This window comes from Cetorhinus maximus, chromosome 9, assembly GCF_964194155.1.
Source record: "Cetorhinus maximus chromosome 9, sCetMax3.hap1.1, whole genome shotgun sequence".
NCBI classification, from domain to species: domain Eukaryota; kingdom Metazoa; phylum Chordata; class Chondrichthyes; order Lamniformes; family Cetorhinidae; genus Cetorhinus; species Cetorhinus maximus.
Genome location: NC_135887.1, coordinates 40,299,262 through 40,321,532, shown reverse-complemented (window position 1 = coordinate 40,321,532; position 22,271 = coordinate 40,299,262). Strand labels below are relative to the sequence as shown.

At 46.0% G+C, this 22,271-nt stretch overlaps 1 protein-coding gene across 1 annotated transcript in view; it reads right to left on the bottom strand.

Annotated features, from left to right (window-relative positions):
* Window positions 1-948: 948 nt before the first annotated feature.
* The window catches only part of slc5a2 (solute carrier family 5 member 2), a 46,864-nt gene continuing 25,541 nt past the window's right edge, over window positions 949-22,271 (bottom strand). Inside the window, exons 9-15 of the mRNA XM_078547843.1 lie at window positions 22,028-22,163; window positions 16,084-16,191; window positions 9,134-9,284; window positions 8,759-8,927; window positions 6,504-6,719; window positions 5,902-6,040; window positions 949-1,187 (exon numbers count right to left, since the gene is read on the bottom strand). Coding sequence (XP_078403969.1) covers window positions 967-1,187; window positions 5,902-6,040; window positions 6,504-6,719; window positions 8,759-8,927; window positions 9,134-9,284; window positions 16,084-16,191; window positions 22,028-22,163 — 1,140 coding nt within the window. The 3' untranslated portion in view covers window positions 949-966. The remainder of the gene's footprint in view (window positions 1,188-5,901; window positions 6,041-6,503; window positions 6,720-8,758; window positions 8,928-9,133; window positions 9,285-16,083; window positions 16,192-22,027; window positions 22,164-22,271) is intronic.

Sequence of the window (22,271 nt, the reverse complement as noted above, 5' to 3'; positions counted from 1 at the left end):
TTGTGAAATATAAAAGTGCTTAAAATTAACTCGAATAAAGAAAGATGTGCATTTATATAGTGCCTTTCATGATCACATGACCCCAAAATGCTTTACAGTCAATGAAGTAATTTTAAAATATAGTCACTCTTTGTAATGTAGGAAACGTGGCAGCTAATTTGCGACCAACACGATTTCACAAAGCGCAATGAGATAATGGCCAGATAATCTATTTTAGCGATGTTGACTGAGAGATAAGTATTGGAGGAGGAAACCAGGAGAACTTCACTTCTCTTCTATTTTGCCTTCGGATTGTTTACATGCACCTCAGAGGACATACACGGCATAGGTCTCACATCTCATCCGAAAGACAGCATTGAATTGTGAGCCTTGATTTGTGAGCCTTGATTATGTGTTCAAGTCCTGAAGTTAGGTTTAAACCCACAACCCTTTGACTCAGAAGCACAAAGTGTTACCACTGAATCAAGGCTGTCTCGAAATGCATAATTTTAATGTAACCATTCAAATGTTCCAAGGAATGTATGCCCCTGTCTTAGAAATGTACCAATAATTATGTGCCTTCAACATTTGGATTTCCCCTTCAGGCTTTTGTGTCATGCTTTTCCAGCCATCCACTACAATATATTGTCTGTACGTGCAGACCAAAAAAAAGCATTTGTAACTACTTGTTTTAACCTGTCCAAGCTGGTTCTGAATTGCCAGTTTTTTGGGAGTGGTATCAGCTTCTTTGAACCTATTGGTGAACTATTGCTGGTTTTCTAGGTTGGTTCTACAAAAGGGACAGGCCAAACATAGCTTGAAAGTTCAGGAGCACCATAGATCGAAGACACAGGCCCAACATATAGGCCCAAGGACTGGACGTGATGATTGTTCTGGAGAAAAGCTTCTTCAAACCTGTTCAACAACTAGAGAATTGTTTAAATTGAGACAATAGTTATAAAAGACAATAAACTTATATTTTAATTTTTAAGCATAAAAACTCCACAGAAAGATGGCGACACACATCATGATAATGGCGTTTACATTAACTACAGTACTCCAGATCTTATTCTCACTGATGTCTGTCATTTGCCTCATGGCTTCTGCCTTCTCCTCTTCTGTTGGCTCTGGCTCTGGCTCTGAGCTAATGCCACAAAACCAGCTATAGCAACGGACAAAGGCGTTCTTTTTCTTCCTTGGTTCTGCCAATGAAATATGTAAATAATGAATTACATAGAGATTGCTGCTTAAATCTAAATTTCAAACATTGGACCCATTCAAATTGTGTTTCTCATTTCTAAAGTTAGAACATTGATTCCATTCAGGTGATGCTTTTCATATTTAATATTAGAGTTTGGGTCCCACCTTATATCTAACTTTATTGCACTGGGCTAATTCAACTTGCACTGCTTATATCCAGTCCAGGATCATCTAGCTTCCATCCACGTTATCTAACCAGCTCTCCTCTAGTCTACTTCACCAGCTAGTTGAATTCCTCAGATGACATTTCTATGGTTCCAATAGCTTAGAAACCTACCATTTTCGACACAATGGGCGGAATTCTCCCATGACCTGATGGCGGCTTCAGTGGGGGGGCTGGGGGGAGAATTCAATGGAAGGTCCAAAAATCAGTTTCACGCCAGCATGAAATGACAGTGGGATATTCCGATACTGCCTGCCATGGTAGATCATGATTCCCACTAGAGGCGGGCGTGAAACCAATTTGTATCCCACTAATGGGATGCAGGTGAAGACTGGACCAGAATCTTTCCCACACGCCTGATTCTTGGCGAAACCAGTGGGAAAACACACTGGTCCGGAAAATGTCTGGACCAACGTGGAGTGCAAAAGTTGGGACTTACCTTAAGAAAGCCTTGAACAGCTCGCAGATATCTGAGAAGATGGAAGCCACCAGTTACCGGACCCTGGAGCACCACGTGCATCACAGGGTGGGTGGAGATTCATCCATGTGGGTCCTCTGTGAAGCAGCTTCCAGAAGGTGGGAGGTCTCCACACAGTAACCTTGCTCACCCTTTGGACCTTCTTCCAGGGACTTCGCCATGGAATTGGATCCTCGATATGCAGGTGGAAGGCATCAGACTGTTGAGCAGCAAGGGTCTTTTGGAGATGGTGGGGGGGCGGTTAAAGAAGGTTAGGAGAGCACTGAAGTTGTGGTTGGGGGATGGAGGCCTAGAGGGAGGCATAGGTGGTTGTGGGTGCTGGAAAGGGTATTGCAGTGGTGTAGCAAGGCAGCAGAGGGAATGGAGGGGGAGGGTGGGAAGGGCCGTGTTGGTTGCTGGGTGGGGGTGGAGGGGTGGTGCTGTTGTGTACTATTGGAAGGGGCAAGGGAGTTACTTCCAGGTCTGAAGGGGCTCAAAGGCAGGGGTTGGTGGTGTCAACTGTTGACTTCTGGGCAGTGAACTCAGGGTAGGTGTGGTGTGAGGGAATGGTGAGGGTTACAGGGGACAGAGGGTGCCAAAGGGGGTGAGGGTGTGACGGTGTTGCCTGAAGGGGCTCCGGGGGTCATTGGTGAAAACGCGTAGACACACATGGACTGAGGGGGGGTGGGCAGGAGCAGGCCGGGCAGGTCAATGTTTACGGGGGTGGGATTATTGAGGAGGAAGGGAACGTGTACGTTGACTTGGACATTGTCAAAGGAAAAGGGAACAGGTTGGAGGGTAAAGGCGGGGAGGTCAAAGGTAATGCCGGGGATGGGGGGGGGTCAACGGTAATGTGGGAAAGGATGTGGATGACTGGGGGAGGGGAAACGGTGCCGGAGTGGAAGAAGTATGCCACAACCACCATGCTGGTCTGATTGAAACTAAGCAGAGCCTCGTGTTGGAGGTCCCGAGATGCTGCATGGGAGTTGGGTTAGTGGGTGCATGGTGAAGCAGGTCATCTCAGCTGGACAACTGAAAGGGAACCCCAGCAGGCAGTATTGACAATGCTAGGGACCTGGGATATGACGCTTTGAAGGATAAATGCTTAGCATGCGTGGGAATAGAGTGCTTGCACGTGGCTCACAAGGGCCCGAGCACATACTCTTCTCCCTGCAGATTCACTCAAGGAGCTGCATGTGTGAAGGAGAGGAGTGGGGGGAGGGGGCACTTGGTAAGTCTTAAGGACCACGCTGAAACAAGACAGTAGACATTATTGCAGTGAAAGTGATTATATTTACGGAACTTCTAATTGTGACAATCATTTGTTCACCTGTGCAACCAGTTGTGACCAATGTTTTTTGATTTTCCTTGGCCTGCAGCAAGGGTGGAGGCAGACTGCTGACTAGTTGGCCTTGTTGTCTTGGATGACTTTGGCTGCCGTCCTCTGGAGAGCTGAGGACTGGAGGGCCCCGGCTACCTTTGGTTGTCCTGCTGTGGGCCAGCTGCTCCCTTTGCAGTGACACAAGACAAGGTTGAAGGGGCCACAGGCAGAGGGGATCCAGAGAACCTCTGAGATTTCTGAGTGGATGACCCAGGGGTGTCCAGCTGCTGTTCCTCCTCCCTTAGGGTGCCCAAAGGCCCTGGCCTGACCCCTTGAAGGGAAGGGGCACGTGGAGGGAGGTTGAGGTGTCCTGTCCCCCTCTTGCATGGCAACTACAAAAGTTCCCTCATGGCTACCACAGCAGAATGCAGGTCTGTGCGCATCTCCAGCAGAATCTGCTGGAATAGGATCTCCATGGAGTCCGCCAACCTCCCCAAGGAGACCATGATGCGCGCACAGGTCAGCACCACTTCATCAGAGAGCAGGAGGACGGACTCCTCTGAATCGTGTGCCATCCTGTTGAGGGCCTCTGACACCTCTGCCTGATTTTCCCCAGCTTCTTGCTGACTCATCACCATTAGTTGGAAGGCCGATTCCAGAGGCTCGTCACTGGATGGGCCTTGCAGATGTCTCTTCCCCAGCAGTCCCCGAAGTGCCGGTGAGCTCAGCTGACCGTGCCTCCTCCTGCTGCGGACATGTGTCTGTGCGGTGACCACCAGTGTTTGAGAACCTTCCTAAGCTAGAGCTCACACCCAACGTGGTGTATGTCTCCGGGCTGGTAGAAGGTGCAGGTGTCTGCTGTGGATGCCTCTACAGGCGAACATCTCTCCTCTTGCCCTCTCGCCTGGCTCCTCTCCGGGCTAGGGCTTCTGCTGAGGCTTGACAGGGAATCCTCTGCCTCGGGCCTTGGCCTCTTCCTGGTGGCACCTGTAAGTGAATGAGGAGAGAGCGAGTGACAGCATGAGCTGCCTCCAACATGAAGGCACACTTGGCCCTCAGGTTTCTATCCCACGGATGGATCCTTACTGGGTGTAGGCCCAAGCCCAAGCTCCCCAACGCCAATTGCCTGGTCCCACTCCTTAGCCTGTCAGCTGGGCTGATCTCTCTTTAAACTCTGTGAGAACCCTCGGATGGGGGCGCCCCCCCATCCCCCACATCTTCTCCCATTCTCACCGGTTGTGCCTCAACTTCTCCTGCTCAAAGACAGAAAAGATGGGTTTGAGAGTAATTGTATGTTGCACCCATTTGTACATTGCAATTTCACGTCCATCTCTCATAATTCCACCCTTACAGAACCCACTGGATTGTGTGGCAGGGTATTAATGCAAGTTGTCCAGAAGGGCTGTGGGCCAGCTCCTTCCAGAGTGCTGAGCCCATCCACATGCAAGGATAAGGCTCAGAGAGGCATCTAATTTGGGGAGGTTGTTGGTGCCCTTGGCATCTGAGCCCATTCCCACTCCACGTCCACGCAGCATTGATCTCTGTAGGTAAAATGGTGAAGGAGGCACAGTGGTCACTCCACCGCGGAGTGGATGCACTACAGTGGGGCTATGAAAAAATAAAAAAATTTGTGTAATACTGAGGCCCATCTACCCTGATATTCATTGGTTCTGTTGTGGTTAGCGCAAGCAGCTGAAGCTTTACTTATCCTGGTGGAGGGAATGAGGTCGTTCATCCTTTTCTGGCATTGTATGATTGACCTGTGCCGGACAGCCTGGGCACTGACGTCATCGGCCATCTGCGCCCATGCAGGGTTAGCTTCCCTGTTCAGCCTCCTCCTCCCATCAACTGGGTAGAGTACATCTCCCCTGACCTCGACATGGTCAAGGAGGAAGCTCAGGGAGGCATCATTGAATTTGGGTGCTGGATCTTCACCTCCCCTTCCAGACATCTCAGTAGGTAGTATTGACAGTAAGGATGACCGAGCGCCTTTTAAATATGGCACTTGGATATGATGGCAGGGCGCGTGCCATCCAGCCTGCCCCACTATGTTAGACGTTGGGAAACCCTCAACTGATTTCCTGTCGGTCTCTGTGGCGGCAAATACCCCCTGTCCCTGCCCCGGAACGTCGTCACGGATGGGATAATTCTGCCCAACATTTGACTTTCCCTGTGTACTTCTAATCTTCAGTATATTTCCAATTAGATATCCATTTAGCTGTTTTGAAGATGTTCCTGGACACAACATTCATTGCTTTAGCTTAGGTCTGCTCCACATTCATTGCTATGTGTGTAATCATATTCCTAATCTCTTGTCTCATTAGGGACTCATTTTCTAGTTCTGTGCTCACGGTGCAAGTTATATATTTAAATATTGTGCGACTTTGGAACTCTCTGCCTCAGAAGGTGGTGGAGGCAGGATCATTGAATATTTTTAAGGCAGAGGTAGATAGATTCTTGTTAGGCAAGGAAATCAAAAGTTATTGGGGTTAGATAGGAATGTGGAAATCGAAACACAAGGTGGTCAGCCATAATCTTATTGAAAGGCGGAGCAGGCTCGAGGGGCCAAGTGGTCTACTCCTGTTCCTATTTCTTATGTTCTTATACTCATTTTACTCAGTATTTAAAAAATGCTCTCCGCAACCTTCTCCATCCCTTTCCTTTCTAGTTTAAACTTGCCACCTTGTGGTATTAGCAACTCCTGACTTCCAGGCGGGGTACCTGTTGTTACTGGGTGCTTCTCGATGGTGCCGTTTTCTGCTTCTTCTTGTGTCTTGATCTTTGGCTTGACCTCATCCACAATATCCAAATCAATCCTTTCTTCTTGGCTGTAGCGGAGATTGTACACCAGGCGATGCAGCTGGAGGGTCAAACAGCTAGTGTTAGTTTAACTTGCTTCAGCCATTAACTCTGGTAATGCAATCCACAGTGCTGTGTCCTGTCTACTGTCTCAACATACTTCTTATAAAGTCACTTGGTAATGCAGAAAGTGATTATTGCTGAGAAGAGAGACATGTTGCCAAAGCTTTTTGTCTTGCACTCATCAGGACAAATGCAAGAATGTGATCATTTGAAATTTGTCAATAATTCATACTGCAGGGAAAAAGGGGAACTGATTGGTTGGCAAGTCACTCTGATTGGCTGAGGTGTTGCCATAGAGAAAGCAACAGGGAACTTTAGGCTTCCCATGCTTTGGGCTAATTCAGACAGAAACAAACACAGAAGGAAAAAGAAACAGGATGAGAAAAAGTATAGAGAAATATATTCCCACCCTTTCCTCATTATAGACTGGTAACCGCCAGTATTCGTCCCCCACAACTCACATGTTTCTCATCGATCGGTGGTGTGCAGAAGGAGATGATGAGGACGAGGATGCATGTGCAGCTGAACAGGATGATGGCGAAGTGCAGGTAGTGGATTCCACAGAAGATGAAAGGGCAGGAAGATGGGAAGATGCAGCTGCCCGTGCCATAGACAAACTCAGCAATCATCCGGCAGAGCCCCATGGCCAGGCCCCCGATCAAACCCCAGAAAGCACCCTGTAGGGATAATAAACAAGAACCCACTCACAACTAGTAGCAAATATGTTAAAACTAACAGGTAACTAACACTGGATTTACTATCTACCACTTAATCTAATAACTAGTTTGTAATTTATTCCAGGAAAATATTTCCTGATCCAAACTGGATCACAATGCCCACGTACAGGGGAACTGGTGATCACAGTGTGTTAATCACACTGTCCTGTCACCTCAAGGACCTGTGCTTGAATCCAGTCTCAAGTGATTGGATATCAGAATGTGTTGGATGCGCGCTCCTTTCACCTCCATTAACGAGTTTGAATCCAACCCTAATGTACTGAAACACTGAAAGTTTGGGAATCCCAAATTGCCAGTGTAGCTATGGAGTGGGGCTTATGTACATTACAGCAATCTGGACATCTACCTTGTGGGGAATTTCTGGGATTAATTAAGTATAATATTGGAGGTTGGTCCTTGTGTTCAACTCCTGCTGTTGATTGGATTTAAGTGGGGGAGTGCACAAATGGTTACAAGTGTAGCCAAGATTAAAGGCTGGCAGTTTCATTATAGTTGGAGCAGTCTACGGTGGTAAATTGACAATACTTTTTTCCACATAAAAAAAATTGTGTAATACTTTGGGCCAGAGGACACAGGAAAGAAGTGTTTGGCATGGCTGAGTTGCTCTGTGTGTCAATTACAAGAGATAATTCTGAGACGATGGAGAGGAACCTGAGGAATTACAATGAAGTAGCTGGAGAAATATGCACAGGATAATCATCCGAGGACTCAAAGTATGTGCCACTGGAGCCTCTTCTAAGCACCATACAGCCAATCTTAGCAGATGGGGTGGGGGGGTGCAGTTCTTGTAATTATTGCTGGCTCACATAGGAAAAGGAAGATGCATCTGCTGGACACCCATGAGGAGAAGTTAAAACAATGGCTACACTAATGTAGAGCATGGTCATCCTTAGTCCTTGACTCTCAGGAATCCAGGAAGAAGCTCAATGACCTAATCAGAACATGCAAGGTGAGATAACACAAAACCAATTCCAACTTTTTCTCCAGATGAATTACAGCCATGCAAGCACAAAAGGAGACAAGAGAGCCTTGCTCCTCAGCTACAAGACAGCTGTCCACATTGTGAGCCACTGCACACTTGTCCTCCATCTTAGACCAGCCCAAATACAATCATGATGGGGGAATTGATGGAGGAGGTTACACTGTGAGATTCACCTATCACATGAAAATTATTAGAAGAATAGGTAAATTATAGGGAGAGTGTCTGTACTCTCTGGTCAAAGAATATCTCCAAATTTTGCTTCTTCTCCGTTGTTGTATCCTAATCCTGTGGTCCCCTCTTTTTGCTCTTATTCTGCCTCTAATATATGTGATAATACCCATAGTAACTCCCTTAGTTAGGGCTCCCTGATAGAAGAATGGGAAGGGAAAAAGATTTCCCTGCTGAAAACTACACAAAGGCAGCCTGCAGGTTCCTTTTTAGCAGCACAACTGAGAAAAAAGCTTTGCAATCACTTCAGTCAAATCTGAGAGTTCAGTCTCAAGTGTGGTGAATTAAAGCCTGTGAAATCAACCTCTTCCTGGTTTGACAATTTATGCAGGTAACTTGTTTCCCTTTTATACAAGCTTAAATCTGGCGCAATTCTGATGTAAATCGCAGGATTTCTGGACAGCAGCTTTTGCCTTCATTACTCTGTTATGCAAATATGCACTACTTTGGATCTGACACATATTCTGTCAACAACCCGTGTCACTTGAGAAGGACTGTAATTCTGGCATGCCTGAGCTACATTTCAAATTCTGGGGCCCATCATTTGAACTATAATACTTCCTTCCCAAAATAATCAGAAAATTTTGGACTTCTTTAATCAGTATTTAACTAATGATGCATCTGCCTTGGGTGTGCTTGATGGAGCTTCACTTTGTATCTAACCTGTGCTACACCTGACCTAGGAATGCTGGGTTTCGACAGTTGGACAATCTAGAGATGAATATGAAAATTCACGCCATCATCACTGTTAAATTGGATGACTTCTTACTGGTTCATTGACTCTCTTCACAAAAACTCCCAGCAGGACAACTGCACCGATGGGTGGTGCTAGGTAGCTGGTGACAGACTGGATGTAGTCAAAGAGTTGACCGCTCTGTGCTGCCTGAACCACAGGGATCCAACCAATGCTGATTGCGACAATACATAGAATCCAGACCCTGAGGAAGAGAAGAAAGTGACAAATAAATTATGAGTGTCTCAATGGTTCAGGTTCGATTTTGGTCATATGACAAAGATCAACCAATTGGATTCCGCGAAGTGGGAGGGGGGGGCATGCTAAGATCTTTCAGGATGGGCCGAATGGCTAACTTAGTCTATAACTATGTTGTGATACATACCCCAGGTTCTGTCAATGATTTCTCACCTGCCAACGATCATCAACTCCTTGTTGCTTGCCCCCTTCCGGAACCTTGCCCAGATATCCATGGTGAAGAGCGTGCTGCTGCTGTTGAAGATGGAAGCTAGTGAGCTCATGAGAGCTGCCAACATCACGGCAAGCATCAAGCCACGTAGTCCTGTCCAAAGACACACAGCAAATTAAACCAGTCATTGAGTTGAGACCCTGGGGAACAGTCAGGTATATGTAGAGTGGGCATTGTTCGCAACAGTGAGATACACACATTGGACACACTGGGGAACAGTGGAATCTGTAGAGGGACACACTGGGGAACAGTGGGATCTCTAGAGGGGACACACTGGGGAACAGTGGAATCTGTAGAGGGGACACACTGGGGAACAGTGGAATCTATAGAAGGGGCACATTATCAAACAGTGGAAGCTACAGAGAGGACACACTGGTGAACATTGAGAACTGTAGAGAGGACAAACTGGAGAACAGTGGAATCTGTAGAGGGGACACACTGGGGAACAGTGAGATCTATAGAGGGGACACACTGGGGAACAGTGGGATCTCTAGAGGGGACACACTGGGAAACAGTGAGATCTATAGAGGGGACACACTGGGAAACAGTGGGATCTCTAGAGGGGACACACTGGGAAACAGTGGGATCTCTAGAGGGGACACACTGGGAAACAGTGGGATCTCTAGAGGGGACACACTGGGAAACAGTGGGATCTCTAGAGGGGACACACTGGGAAACAGTGGGATCTTTAGAGGGGACACACTGGGAAACAGTGGGATCTCTAGAGGGGACACACTGGGAAACAGTGGGATCTCTAGAGGGGACACACTGGGAAACAGTGGGATCTCTAGAGGGGACACACTGGGAAACAGTGGGATCTCTAGAGGGGACACACTGGGAAACAGTGGGATCTCTAGAGGGGACACACTGGGAAACAGTGGGATCTCTAGAGGGGACACACTGGGAAACAGTGGGATCTCTAGAGGGGACACACTGGGAAACAGTGGGATCCCTAGAGGGGACACACTGGGAAACAGTGGGATCTCTAGAGGGGACACACTGGGAAACAGTGGGATCTCTAGAGGGGACACACTGGGAAACAGTGGAATCTATAGAAGGGGCACATTAGTAAACAGTGGAAGCTACAGAGAGGACACACTGGTGAACATTGAGAACTGTAGAGAGGACAAACTGGGGAACAGTGTAATCTGTAGAGGGGACACACTGGAGAACAGTGAGATCTATAGAGGGGACACACTGGGGAACAGTGGGATCTCTAGAGGGGACACACTGGGGAACAGTGAGATCTATAGAGGGGACACACTGGGGAACAGTGAGATCTATAGAGGGGACACACTGGGAAACTGGGATCTCTAGAGGGGACACACTGGGAAACAGTGAGATCTATAGAGGGGACACACTGGGAAACAGTGGGATCTCTAGAGGGGACACACTGGGAAACAGTGGGATCTCTAGAGGGGACACACTGGAAACAGTGGGATCTCTAGAGGGGACGCACTGGGAAACAGTGGGATCTCTAGAGGGGACACACTGGGAAACAGTGGGATCTATAGAGGGGACACACTGGGAAACAGTGGGATCTCTAGAGAGGACACACTGGGAAACAGTGGGATCTCTAGAGGGGACACACTGGGAAACAGTGGGATCTCTAGAGGGGACACACTGGGAAACAGTGGGATCTCTAGAGGGGACACACTGGGAAACAGTGGGATCTCTAGAAGGGACTCACTGGGAAACAGTGGGATCTCTAGAGGGGACACACTGGGAAACAGTGGGATCTCTAGAGGGGACACACTGGGAAACAGTGGGATCTCTAGAGGGGACACACTGGGAAACAGTGGGATCTCTAGAGGGGACACACTGGGAAACAGTGGGATCTCTAGAGGGGACACACTGGGAAACAGTGGGATCTCTAGAGGGGACACACTGGGAAACAATGGGATCTCTAGACGGGACACACTGTGGAACAGTAGCAGATACGAAAGAAGAACAGCCAAGGAGTCTGGGAAGAGTGTCCTGCAGTCAGCATCATGGTGAAGCAGTCACTTCAAAAAGTTACATCAGCACAAAGGTGAGAGCTGATTGGTGAGTAGGGGTAAGTGTTTTTCTCCAGTTTTTTTCTCCAGTTTTTCTCCAGTTTAAAATAGATTAAGCTAAGGAAAGGTAAAGGTTCTAGTTTTTATTTAAAGTACATAAATAATTTAACTTTTTTTTACTGTATTTAACTGAAAGTAAGGGTTTTTTTAATCAACTAGAGGCATGGCAGGGCAGCTGAGTCCCATGTTATGTACCACCTGCAACATGTGGGAAGGCCTAGACACTCCTTGAGCTCTGGCCGACCAAGTGTGCAGGAAGTGCCACCAGCTGCAGCTACTTGAGCTCCGAGTTTTGGCACTTGAGCGGCAGCTGGAGGCACAGAGGTGCATCCGCGAGGCTGAGAGTTTCACGGATAGCACGTTTTTAGACACGGTCACCCCACAGCTGATGGAAATGCAGACAGAGAGGGAATATGTGATCATCAGTCAGAAGAAAGGTGTCAGGCAGGTAGTCAGGAAATCCCCAGGGTGCATCTCGCTCGAGAACCGTTTTTCTGTGTTGGAAAATGGTGAGAGTGATGGTTCAGTTGGGGAGTGCAGCCACACTCATGGCACCGTGAGTGGCTCAGCTGCACGGGGGGGGGGGAGGAAAAAGAGAGGAAGAGCAATAGTGGTAAGAGACTCGATAGTAAGGGGAACAGACAGGTGTTTCTGTGGCCGTAGACGTGACTCCAAAATGGTATGTTGCCTCCCTGGTGCCAGGGTCAAGGGTGTCACTAAATGGCTACAGGGCATTCGAAAAGGGGAGGGCAAACAGGCAGAGATCATGGTACATATTGGTATCAATGACATAGGTAGAAATAGGGATGAGGTCCTGCAAGCAGAATTTAGGGAGCTAGGAAACAGATTAAAAAACAGGACCTCCAGGGTAGTAATCTCTGGATTACTTCTGGTGCCACTCGCGAGTGAGTATAGAAATAGGAGGTTAGTCCAGATGAATGCGTGGCTGGAGAGATGGTGCATGAGGGAGGACTTTAGATTTCTGGGACATTGGGACCGTTTCTGGGGCCGGTGGGGCCTGTACAAGGCGGACAGGTTGCACCTGAACTGGAATAGGACCAACATCCTTGCGGGGAGGTTTCCTAGTGCTGTAGGGGAGTGTTTAAACTAACTTGGCAGGAGGATGGGATCCTGAGAGGAGGTTCAGCAAGGGGAGATGCACAGCCAAAATTAGAAGAGGGAGCAAGTGAGTTTGGAAGGCATAGAAATTATAGGCCAGTTAAGGCACAAGAGAGTTTGGCAAGGTTGGATGGTATTTATTTTAATGCAAGAAGTCTGACAAATAAGGCATATGAGTTGAGGGCACAAATTAACACATGGAAGTATGATGTCATTGCTGTCACCGAAACATGGTTGAGAGAGGGGCAGGGTTGGCAGCTCAATATTCCAGGATATAGGGTCTTCAGACGAGATAGGGAAGGAGGTAAAAGAGGAGGGATATCACAATATTGATCAAAGAATCAATTACAGCAGTAAGGAGGGATGACATCTTAGATGGCTCCTCAAATGAAGCCATATGGGTAGAACTGAAAAACAAAAAAGGAGTAATCACATTGCTGGGAGTGTACTATAGGCCCCAAAACAGCCAGGGAGAAATAGAAGAGCAGATATGTAGGCAAATTTCAGAGAAGGGTTAGTCATAGTGTGATAGGTTTAGAGGGAGCGGAATTCTTAAAATGCATCCAGGTGAGCTTTTTAAGCCAGTACACAGAAGGTCCTACAAGAGAGGGGGCGGTCCTGGACTTAATTTTAGGAAATGAAGTTGGGCAAGTGATAGAGGTATCAGTGGGAGAGCATTTTTCAGATAGTGATCATAACTCCATTAGATTCAAGGTTGTTATGGAAAAGGACAAGGATGGGCCAGAAATCAGAATTCTAAGTTGGAGAAAGGCCAGTTTTAATAAGATCAGATATGATTTAGCCAGAGTGGACTGGGAGCAGCTACTTTTAGGTAAATCTGTGTCAGAGCAGTGGGACTCATTCAAGAAGGAAACAGGGAGAGTACAGGGCCAACATATTCCAGTGAAGACAAAGGGTGGGACCAACAAATGCAGGGAACCCTGGATGTCAAGGTTTATACAGGATTGGATAAAGAGAAAAAGGGAGGCTTATGGCAGATATCGAGGGCTCAAAACAGCGGAAGCCTTGGAAGAGTATAGAATGTGTAGGGGGGAACTTAAAAAGGAAATTAGGAAAGCAAAAAGGGGGCTTAAAAAAACATTGGCAGGTAAAATAAAGGAAAATCCAAAGTTATTTGGCAAGTACATTAAGAGTAAGAGGATAACCAGGGAAAGGGTGGGGCCCATTAAGGACCATAGTGGTAATTTGTGTTTGGAGCCGGAAGACGTAGGTAGGGTTCTAAATGAATACTTTGTGTCAGTGTTCATAAGTGAGAGGGACGACGTGGGTATGGAAATCAGGCAGAAGGACTGTGATATAATTAAAGAAATTAGCATAGAAAGGGAGGAGGTTCAAAGTGGACTGGCAGGCTTAAAAATAGATAAATCTCCAGGCCTGGATGAAATGTATCCCAGACTGTTGAGTGAAGAAAGGGAGGAGATAGCAGGGGCGCTGGCAATAATTTTCAATACCTCTCTGGCTACAGGAGAGGTGCCAGAGGACTGGAGGACAGCCAGTGTGGTACCGTTATTCAAGAAGGGATAAAGGGATAAACCAGGGAACTACAGGCCAGTCAGTCTAACCTCAGTGCTGGGGAAACTATTGGAAGCAATTCTGAGGGACAGAATTAATCTACACTTGAAGAGGCAGGGATTAATCAAGGACAGTTAACATGGTTTTGTTAAGGGGAGGTCATGTCTGACCAATTTGATTGAATTTTTCGAAGAGGTGACCAGGCGTGTAGATGAGAGCAATGCATTTGACGTAGTCTACTTGGACTTCAACGAAGCTTTTGATAAGGTCGTGCATGGGAGACTGATAACGAAGGTAAGAGCCCATGGGATCCAAGGCAATTTGGCAAATTGGGTCCAGAATTGGCTGAGTGGCAGGAAGCAGAGGGTGTTGGTTGAGGGGTGTTTTTGTGACTGGGTGCCTGTGTCCAGTGGGGCTCCACAGGGATCGGTGTTGGGTCCCTTGCTGTTTGTGGTATATATAAACGATTTAGACTTGTGGGAGAGTTAATCAGTAAGTTCGCGGATGATGCGAAAATTGGTGGGGTGGTAAATAATGAGGAGGATAGCCTTAGATTACAGGAGGATATAGACGAGCTGGTCAGATGGGCTGATCAGTGGCAAATGGAATTTAATCCGGATAAGTGTGAGGTGATGCACTTGGGCAGGACAAACAAGGTACGGGAATACATGATGAATGGTAGGACCCTGGGAAGTACCCAGGATCAAAGGGACCTTAGCGTACATGTCCACCGGTCCCTTAAGGTAGTGGGACAGTTAGATAAGGTGGTTAAGAAGGCATATGAGATACTTGCCTTTATTAGCTGAGGCATAGAATATAAGAGCAGGGAGATTATGCTGGAACTGTATAAAATGCTGGTTAGGCCACAGTTAGAGTATTGCGTGCAGTTCTGGAATCCGCATTAAAGGAAGGATGTGATTGCACTAGAGAGAGTGCAGAAGAGATTTACCAGGATGTTGCCTGGGCTGGAGAGTTTTAGTTATGAGGAGAGATTGGATAGACTGGGGTTATTTTCCCTGGAGCAGAGAGATTGAGGGTGGACATGATTGAGGTGTATAAAATTATGAGGGGCATAGATAGGATAGACAAGAAGAAACTTTTCCCCTTTTGGAGGGATCAATAACCAGGTGACATAGATTTAAGGTAAAGGGCAGGAGGTTTAGAGGGGATGTGAGGAAGAATTTTTTCACCCAGAGGGTGGTGGGAATCTGGAACTCACTGCTTGAAAGGGTGATCGAGGCAGAAACTCTCATAACATTTAAGAAGTATTTCCATGTGCACTTGCAATGCCATGGCATACAAGGCTATGAGCCTAGTGCTGGAAAATGGGATTAGAATAGTTAGGTACTTGTTTGACTGGTGCAGACTCGATGGGCCGAAGTGCCTTTTTCTGTGCTGTATGACTCTAACAAAGCTGTTTACTGTGGGTGTTAACTGAAAGCAGTGGAATATATATGGGCAACCCAGTGGGAAACAGTGGAATGTGTAGAAGAGGCCTCCGCTTCCCTTTAGATTTGAAATTTAGGTAAAAAGCCAAGGCCCATAGTTCAGGACTGAGATTGAAAAATTATCAGAGGATGATGGAAATTAGGAAATATTGATATGGTGACACCAAGTTTGGATTTTAATAATGTGTGAATTATTAGAGAGGGAGAAAGACTGAGTTTAGGAGTTCCTGGTTTGATGTCCTATCAAAGAATGAAGATAAATTAGAGACTGAGCAAGATTATCCAGTGAGAAGCTGTGCCAAGCAGATTGGGAAGGATCCAATTTCTATCCGTGGTCTGGGCTGAGTTCACTGATCTTGCATAAGGTGTGGTGAGGGGCATTACAATTGGCTCCAGTGTCTTTGCGTTAGAAAAGATAATAAAATCTTGCTCCTGATCACTGTCCAGTGACCCCTGCTGGAAAGTGTTCTGCGTGTTGACACTGGGCGACGAAAGGATCACGGTCAATTGTGATTTTCCCCATAATGGAATAGCCTCCCTTACACATGACCACCTAGGCAAGATGCTGTAAATTGGTCAGTGCCCGTGGAGCCAATCGCAGGTGAGAATAGGGAAGAAAGAGCCAGAGAAATTGACGGGATAAATTCTGAGTTGAATGAGGAGAGATACAGGGAAGATGAAGTATAGATGATGGGCTATTTGTAGCTTGGTTTTATACTGGTGCAGATTACTAACCGTTGGGCATCAGTGTAACCACCAGCTTTGGGTAGGCAATGTTCGAACAACCAACTGGAGTGCCACAGATTTTTTCGCATTCCTCTGGCACAATGCACGCAACCTCATCTGTGGGAAAAGATTGAAGGATAATAATGAGTTGCATGGGTTTTCCAAATTTGTCTTCGAATTCAGGGGTTCTCAACCTTTTTGCTTCTGAGACTTGTCCTCTCTGTAATAAAAATTTCCATGAACTCCCATGTAACACAATGAGTAATTTTTCTGTATAAAAATTAGTTAAACAATTAAACATATATTTGTTAGTACTTTTGTTTTCCTCAATATAACATTTCTTGCTGTTGCTAGCAACAATTTTGACAAGATATGACGGTGTCATCGACAGAAATTAGTTAAAAATGTGAAGTAATTAACTAAAAATTTGAAAATAAATGTTCAGTGACACAGTCTCAAAAGAAAAATGGTTAACTGAAAAACAGGGGAAAAAGCTGTAAAAATTAGGAAATGGTGCGAAATCTGTAAAATTGAAAATGGAAATATATCTACAGAGACCAAATCCAAATGGGAAATAGTTAGTCAAAAGGAAAAATAAACCAAAACATGCAGAAATTAGCAAAAGTTGGTGAGGGGGTGGTTGGGAATGGTTAACCAAAAGTTGAAAATAGCTTTCAGAGATGAAGTCTGAAATGGAGAATGATTGATCAAGTGCCTTCCTGAAAAGTCTGCTGCCATCTGTGGGTGAGAGCCTAAAATGATCTTGGTCACTGATTTCTCATTGTGCCTTTTCCCCCGATTCACATAGTCAGACATGTATTATTTTGGAGTTCCAAGTGCAATTTCCTCTGGGATTGGCTTGTCGCATGGCTGGCTCTGTTGCATGCTATTTGGTTGCACTGGCCCAAATTTAGCAAGGAAAGAGAGTGAAACAGTGACTGCGCTGCTGGACCAACTGCACTGGGTCTGATTTTCTAGTAATCACTTTGGATTGGAACACTCGATCTCTTCTGAATAAATGGTAGCTGGGGAATGGGCTTACTGAACTGGGAAGGACTGTATCTGACCTGTCTGGTCTGGCTGTCCTGTGACAGTAGTAAAATGGAAGACCATTCTCTGACTGATAAATTCACAGGCTGGTGGCCATGGCAATCAAAGACAAAGGGACACCCAATGATACCTGAACAAATCCAGTTTGTCATTGAGAAGACAGGAGGCATCTCCCGAAACACATTGAGGCTGATCTGTTAAACTGTGAGATTCAAGGCTGCCATTTGAGTGTGCACAGGTCACCTTGCCTGGATGATTGATATTTCGTTCACCAATTGGCACTTCTGAGGCACTCCGATTGGCACATTTTGCTCTGGAGTTCTGAGTGCAATTTGGCCCCTTGAAAGTTTCTCATAGGCCCCTAGGGAACCACAGACCCCCCCAGCTGAGAACCCCTGTACAAATGGACCCTATTAGAATGGGATATTGCCTCAGATGTTGACCAACTGGTAGCAATAGTTAGGCAGAGTGAAGATCACTGTCCCATCAAATATTCCCAGGCAGTTGGCTAATATTCCTCGGCTAATAAAGGCGCAGTTTACATACAGAATAAAGGCTCATCTACGTGGTCCCATTGAATACTCCCAGGTTAAGGACAGCTTGAGTTAGATATTGACTAAATCTCCTTTTAAGCTGCAAGAGGAGTGAGGCTTGTCCTCACCCTTGGAACAGTCGCCCACTCATGTTTCCAAAACAAGTTTCAGGACGAAATTCTGAATCTACTGCTATACCATATTCAGGATGGAGAAACATCATGAGAAATTGAGATTACAACAAGAATTGTAATGATTCAAATTTCAAATGATCAATTTGGTGCCTTGAAGCTTTGGAGGTTCAGCTAAGAAGTTTCTGGTACTGGCATAAAGGAGATATGGTTCAAGGTCCTTTAGAAATTGGACTTTTATCTTTTTAAACTTAAAAGTATTGGTTCCACTGAGCCAGTTTAAATTCATGCTGGGATAGCCCACTGATAGTTATCTTTCTTTTTATTCATGGGATGTGGGCGTCACTGGCAAGGCCGGCATTTATCGGTCTTCCCGAATGCTCTTTAGAAGGTGGAGAAGCCTGCAGTTCATGTGGTGTAGGTACAGCCACAATGCTGTTAGGTTGGGAGTTCCAGTGAAGTTCCAGGGAGCTCAGCAACAGTGAAGGAATGGCGATATAATTCCAAGTCAGGGTGGTGTGTGACTTGGAGGGGAACTTTCAGGTGGTGGTGTTCCCAAGCATCTGCTGCTCCTGCTCTTCCAGATGGCAGAGATCACAGGTTTGGAGGGTGCTGTCAAAGGAATCTTGGCAAGTTGCTGCATTGCATCTTGTAGATGGTACATACTGCTGCCACTGTACCCCAGTGGTAGGAGTGAACCTTTAAGGTGGTGGATGGGGTGCCGACTAAGAGGCCTGCTTTGTCCTGGTGTCAAGCTTCTTTAGTGTTGTTGGAGCTGCACCCTCCCAGGCAAGTGCAGAGTATTCCATCACGCTCCTGACTTGTGCCCTGTAAATGGTGGACAGTCTTTGGAGAGTCAGGAGGTGAGTTACTCACCACAGAATTTGTAGCCTCTGACCTGCTTTTGTAACCGCAGTAATTGTATGGCTGGTCCAGTTAAGTTTTTGGTCAATAGTGACTCCTAGGATGTTGCTTTGTGAGGATACAGCGATGGTAAGACCATTAAATATTAAAAGGAGCTAGTTAGACTCTCTCTTATTGGCGATGGTTATTGCCTGGCACTTGTGTGGCACAAATGGTACTTGCCACAGATCAGCCTGAATGTTGCCCAGGTCTTGCTACATGAAGGCACAGACGGCTTCAGAATCTGAGGAGTTGCAAATGGTACTGAACATTATGCAATCATCAGCAAAATCTCCACTTCTGACCTTATCTGGAACCAACTGAAAATGGTTGGGCTTGGGATATGACCCTGAGGAACTCCTGCAGTGATGTCCCGGGGCTGAAATGGTTGGGCACCAACAACCACAGTCATTTTCCTTGTGTTGAGTATGACTCCAACCAGTGGAGAGTTTTCCCTCCAATTCCCCTTGACTTCAATTTTGCTAGGGCTCCTAGTTGCCACACTCAGTCAAACGCTGCCTTGATGCCAAGGGCAGTCACTCTTACCTCACCTCTGGAATTCAGTTCTTTTGTTCATGTTTTGACCAAGGCTATAATGAGGTCTGGAGCCAAGGGGCCCTGGAGGAACCCAGCCGAGCATCGGTGTACAGGTCATGGCTGTGTAAGTGCCTCTTGATAGTATTGTTGATGACACCTTCTTTGCTGATGATTGAGAAGAGGCTGACGGGGCAACAATTGGCTGGATTGCATTTATCCTGCTTTTTGTGGACAGGACATAGCCGGACAATTTTCCACATTGTCAGGCAGATGGCAGCATTGTAGCTGTATGAAACAGCTTGGTTTGTGGCTCAGCTAGTTCTGGAGCACAAGTCTTCGGTGCTGGCAGGATGTTGTCAGGGCCTTTGTTGCATCCAGTGCCTCAGCCATTTTTTGATATCACATGAAGTGAATCAAATTGGCTAAAAACTGGCATCAATGATGGGGGGGCCTCAGGAGGAGACTGAAATGAATATCCACTCGGCACTTCTGGTTGAAGATGTTTGCAAATGCTTCAGCCTTGCCTTGTGCACTGATGCACTGGATTCTCCCATCATTGAGGATGGGATATTTGTGGAGCCTCTTTTTCTGATTAGTTGTTTAATTTTCCACCACCGTTCACGACTGGATGTGGAAGGACTACAGAGCTATAATCTGATCCATTAGCTCTGTCTATAGCATGCGGCTTCCTCTATTTACCATGCATGTAGTCCCGTTTTGTCACTTCACTAGGCCTTGCCAACAACCTTTGCCCAGCTCAGGATCCACAGAGGTAAAGCGGCAGTACTTCCAGAATAGCCACTTTAAAAGTTTCCAGTGTAGTATCCTAAAGCTGCACTTCTAATTCCAAAGGATCATTTGGAGAGCAACTTTGATGAATGTATTGGAAATGCATAGTGGATATGGGCTGTAATGCTGCCTTTACTGAAAGAACCTGAGAATCCATGTTCAACAAGGGTCAGCCAAGGACGCCTGCCAGCTTTGGTAACCCTCCTTAACAAAATGCAGTGAGTGGCAATGGAAAGAGACAGCAGAGCAGGTAAATTCTAACTGTGAAGATAAGAGGACAGGGAAAAAAAATCTGAAATTTCCTTCAGCTGGTGACAGGACGGAGTGTCATTTCAGGCCTCTGGGCCAAGCCTGCTCTGTACAGTATCAGATGGTATGACATCAGAAAACCCGGTACAGGGTAGACCCATTGGTACTTAGACTTTTTCAGTTCGCTTCATACATCATCACAAAGCGCTGTCCCCATCAGTAAAGTTCCCTGCTCCCATTAAAGGGCCTATGAAATTGATTCCACCAAAGAAGAACATAAGAACTAGGAGCAGGAGTAGGCAATTCAACCCCTCGAGCCTGCCCCGCCATTCAATATGATCATGGCTGATCTCATTTCGGTCTCAACTCCAATTTCCCACCTTCTCCCCATAACCTTTCAACCTGTTACTAATTAAAGATCTGTCTATCTCCTCCTTAAATTTATTCAGCGCCCCAGCATCCACTGCAGTCTGAGGTAGTGAATTCCACAGATTCACGACTCTTTGAAAAAAGTAATTCCTCCTCATCTCTGATTTAAATCTACCACCCCTTAGCCTAAAACTATGGCCTCTCGTTCTAGAATGCCCCAGAAGGGGAAACATCCGCTCCATGTCTACTTTGTCTATCCCCTTTAACATCTTATATACCTCAATTAGATCTCCTCTCATCCTTCTAAACTCTAGCTAGTATAGGCCTAAACTGCTCAATCTCTCCTCATAAGACAAGCCCCGCATCTCTGGAATCAATCTAGTGAATCTCCTCTGAACCACCTCCAATGCAACTACATCCTTCCTCAAGTAAGGGGACCAAAACTGTGCACAGTACTCCAGGTGCGGTCTCACCAATGCCTTGTACAGTTGCAACAACACTTTCCTATTTTTATACTCTATTCCTTTAGCAATAAATGCCAAAATTTCATTTGCCTTCCTTATTATCTGCTGTACCTGCATACTAGCTTTCAATGATTCATGCACGAGGACATCCAGATCCCTCTGCACTGAGGCATTCTGAAGTTTCTCTCCATTTAAATAATAAGTCGCCTTTTTATTCTTCCAACAGAAATGGATAACCTCATACTTATCCACGTTAAACTCCATCTGCCAAATTTTGGCCTATTCACCTAACCTGTCCACATCCATTTGTAAATTTCTTATTTCTTCATGGCTACTTACTTTCCCACCTATTTTGGTGTCATCTTCAAATTTAGTTATAGTACCTTCTATCCCTGAATCCAAGTCATTAATATAGATTGTAAATAGTTGGGGCCCAAGGACCGAACCCTGTGGCACCCCACTAGTTACAGCTTGCCAACCAGAAAAAGACCCATTTATCCCAACTCTCTGCTTCCTGTTGGTTAGCCAATCCTCTATCCAAGCTAATATATTACCCCTAACTCCGTGTGATCTTATCTTGTGTATTAATCTTTTGTGCGGCACCTTATCAAAGGCCTTCTGGAAGTCCAGATATACTATAATATATGCTACAAAGAGAGATTAGAAAGTTCCCGGTCTGAAGATGATGATGCAAGCTGCCATCACTATCATTTTGTGGTGGTGTGTGTTTGGAGGCTGTTGGGCAGCGGGTAGGGAGCAGGTTGGCAATGGTCTGTAACTCTTTTTTCTGTTCCAGTTGTTTTATTTGGAGATAGTTCATTTGGAGTTTCTACAAGTACACTTCAATAATCCACCAATATTGGTTCTTGTGCCCATTAACAAGAATAATTGGCTTGGAACAAATAGGTATTTGATTTAGAAAACTTACTTGGGTAAAGTATTCGACTGATCATTCCTGGCAAGACCATCAGGTACATGGGCAACAGCTTTATGTAGCCACATAGGACACAACCAGCCTTCACATGCGTCAGGTTCCTGGCAGCAAGGCAACGCTGGATGATGACCTGGAAAAGTAGAGTAGCAACTATTAGAAATATCTGAGCAGAAATTTTATTCCTGGAGGATTCAAAATTAACTGTCAGCATCAAATACTCTCAGCACATATACAGTAT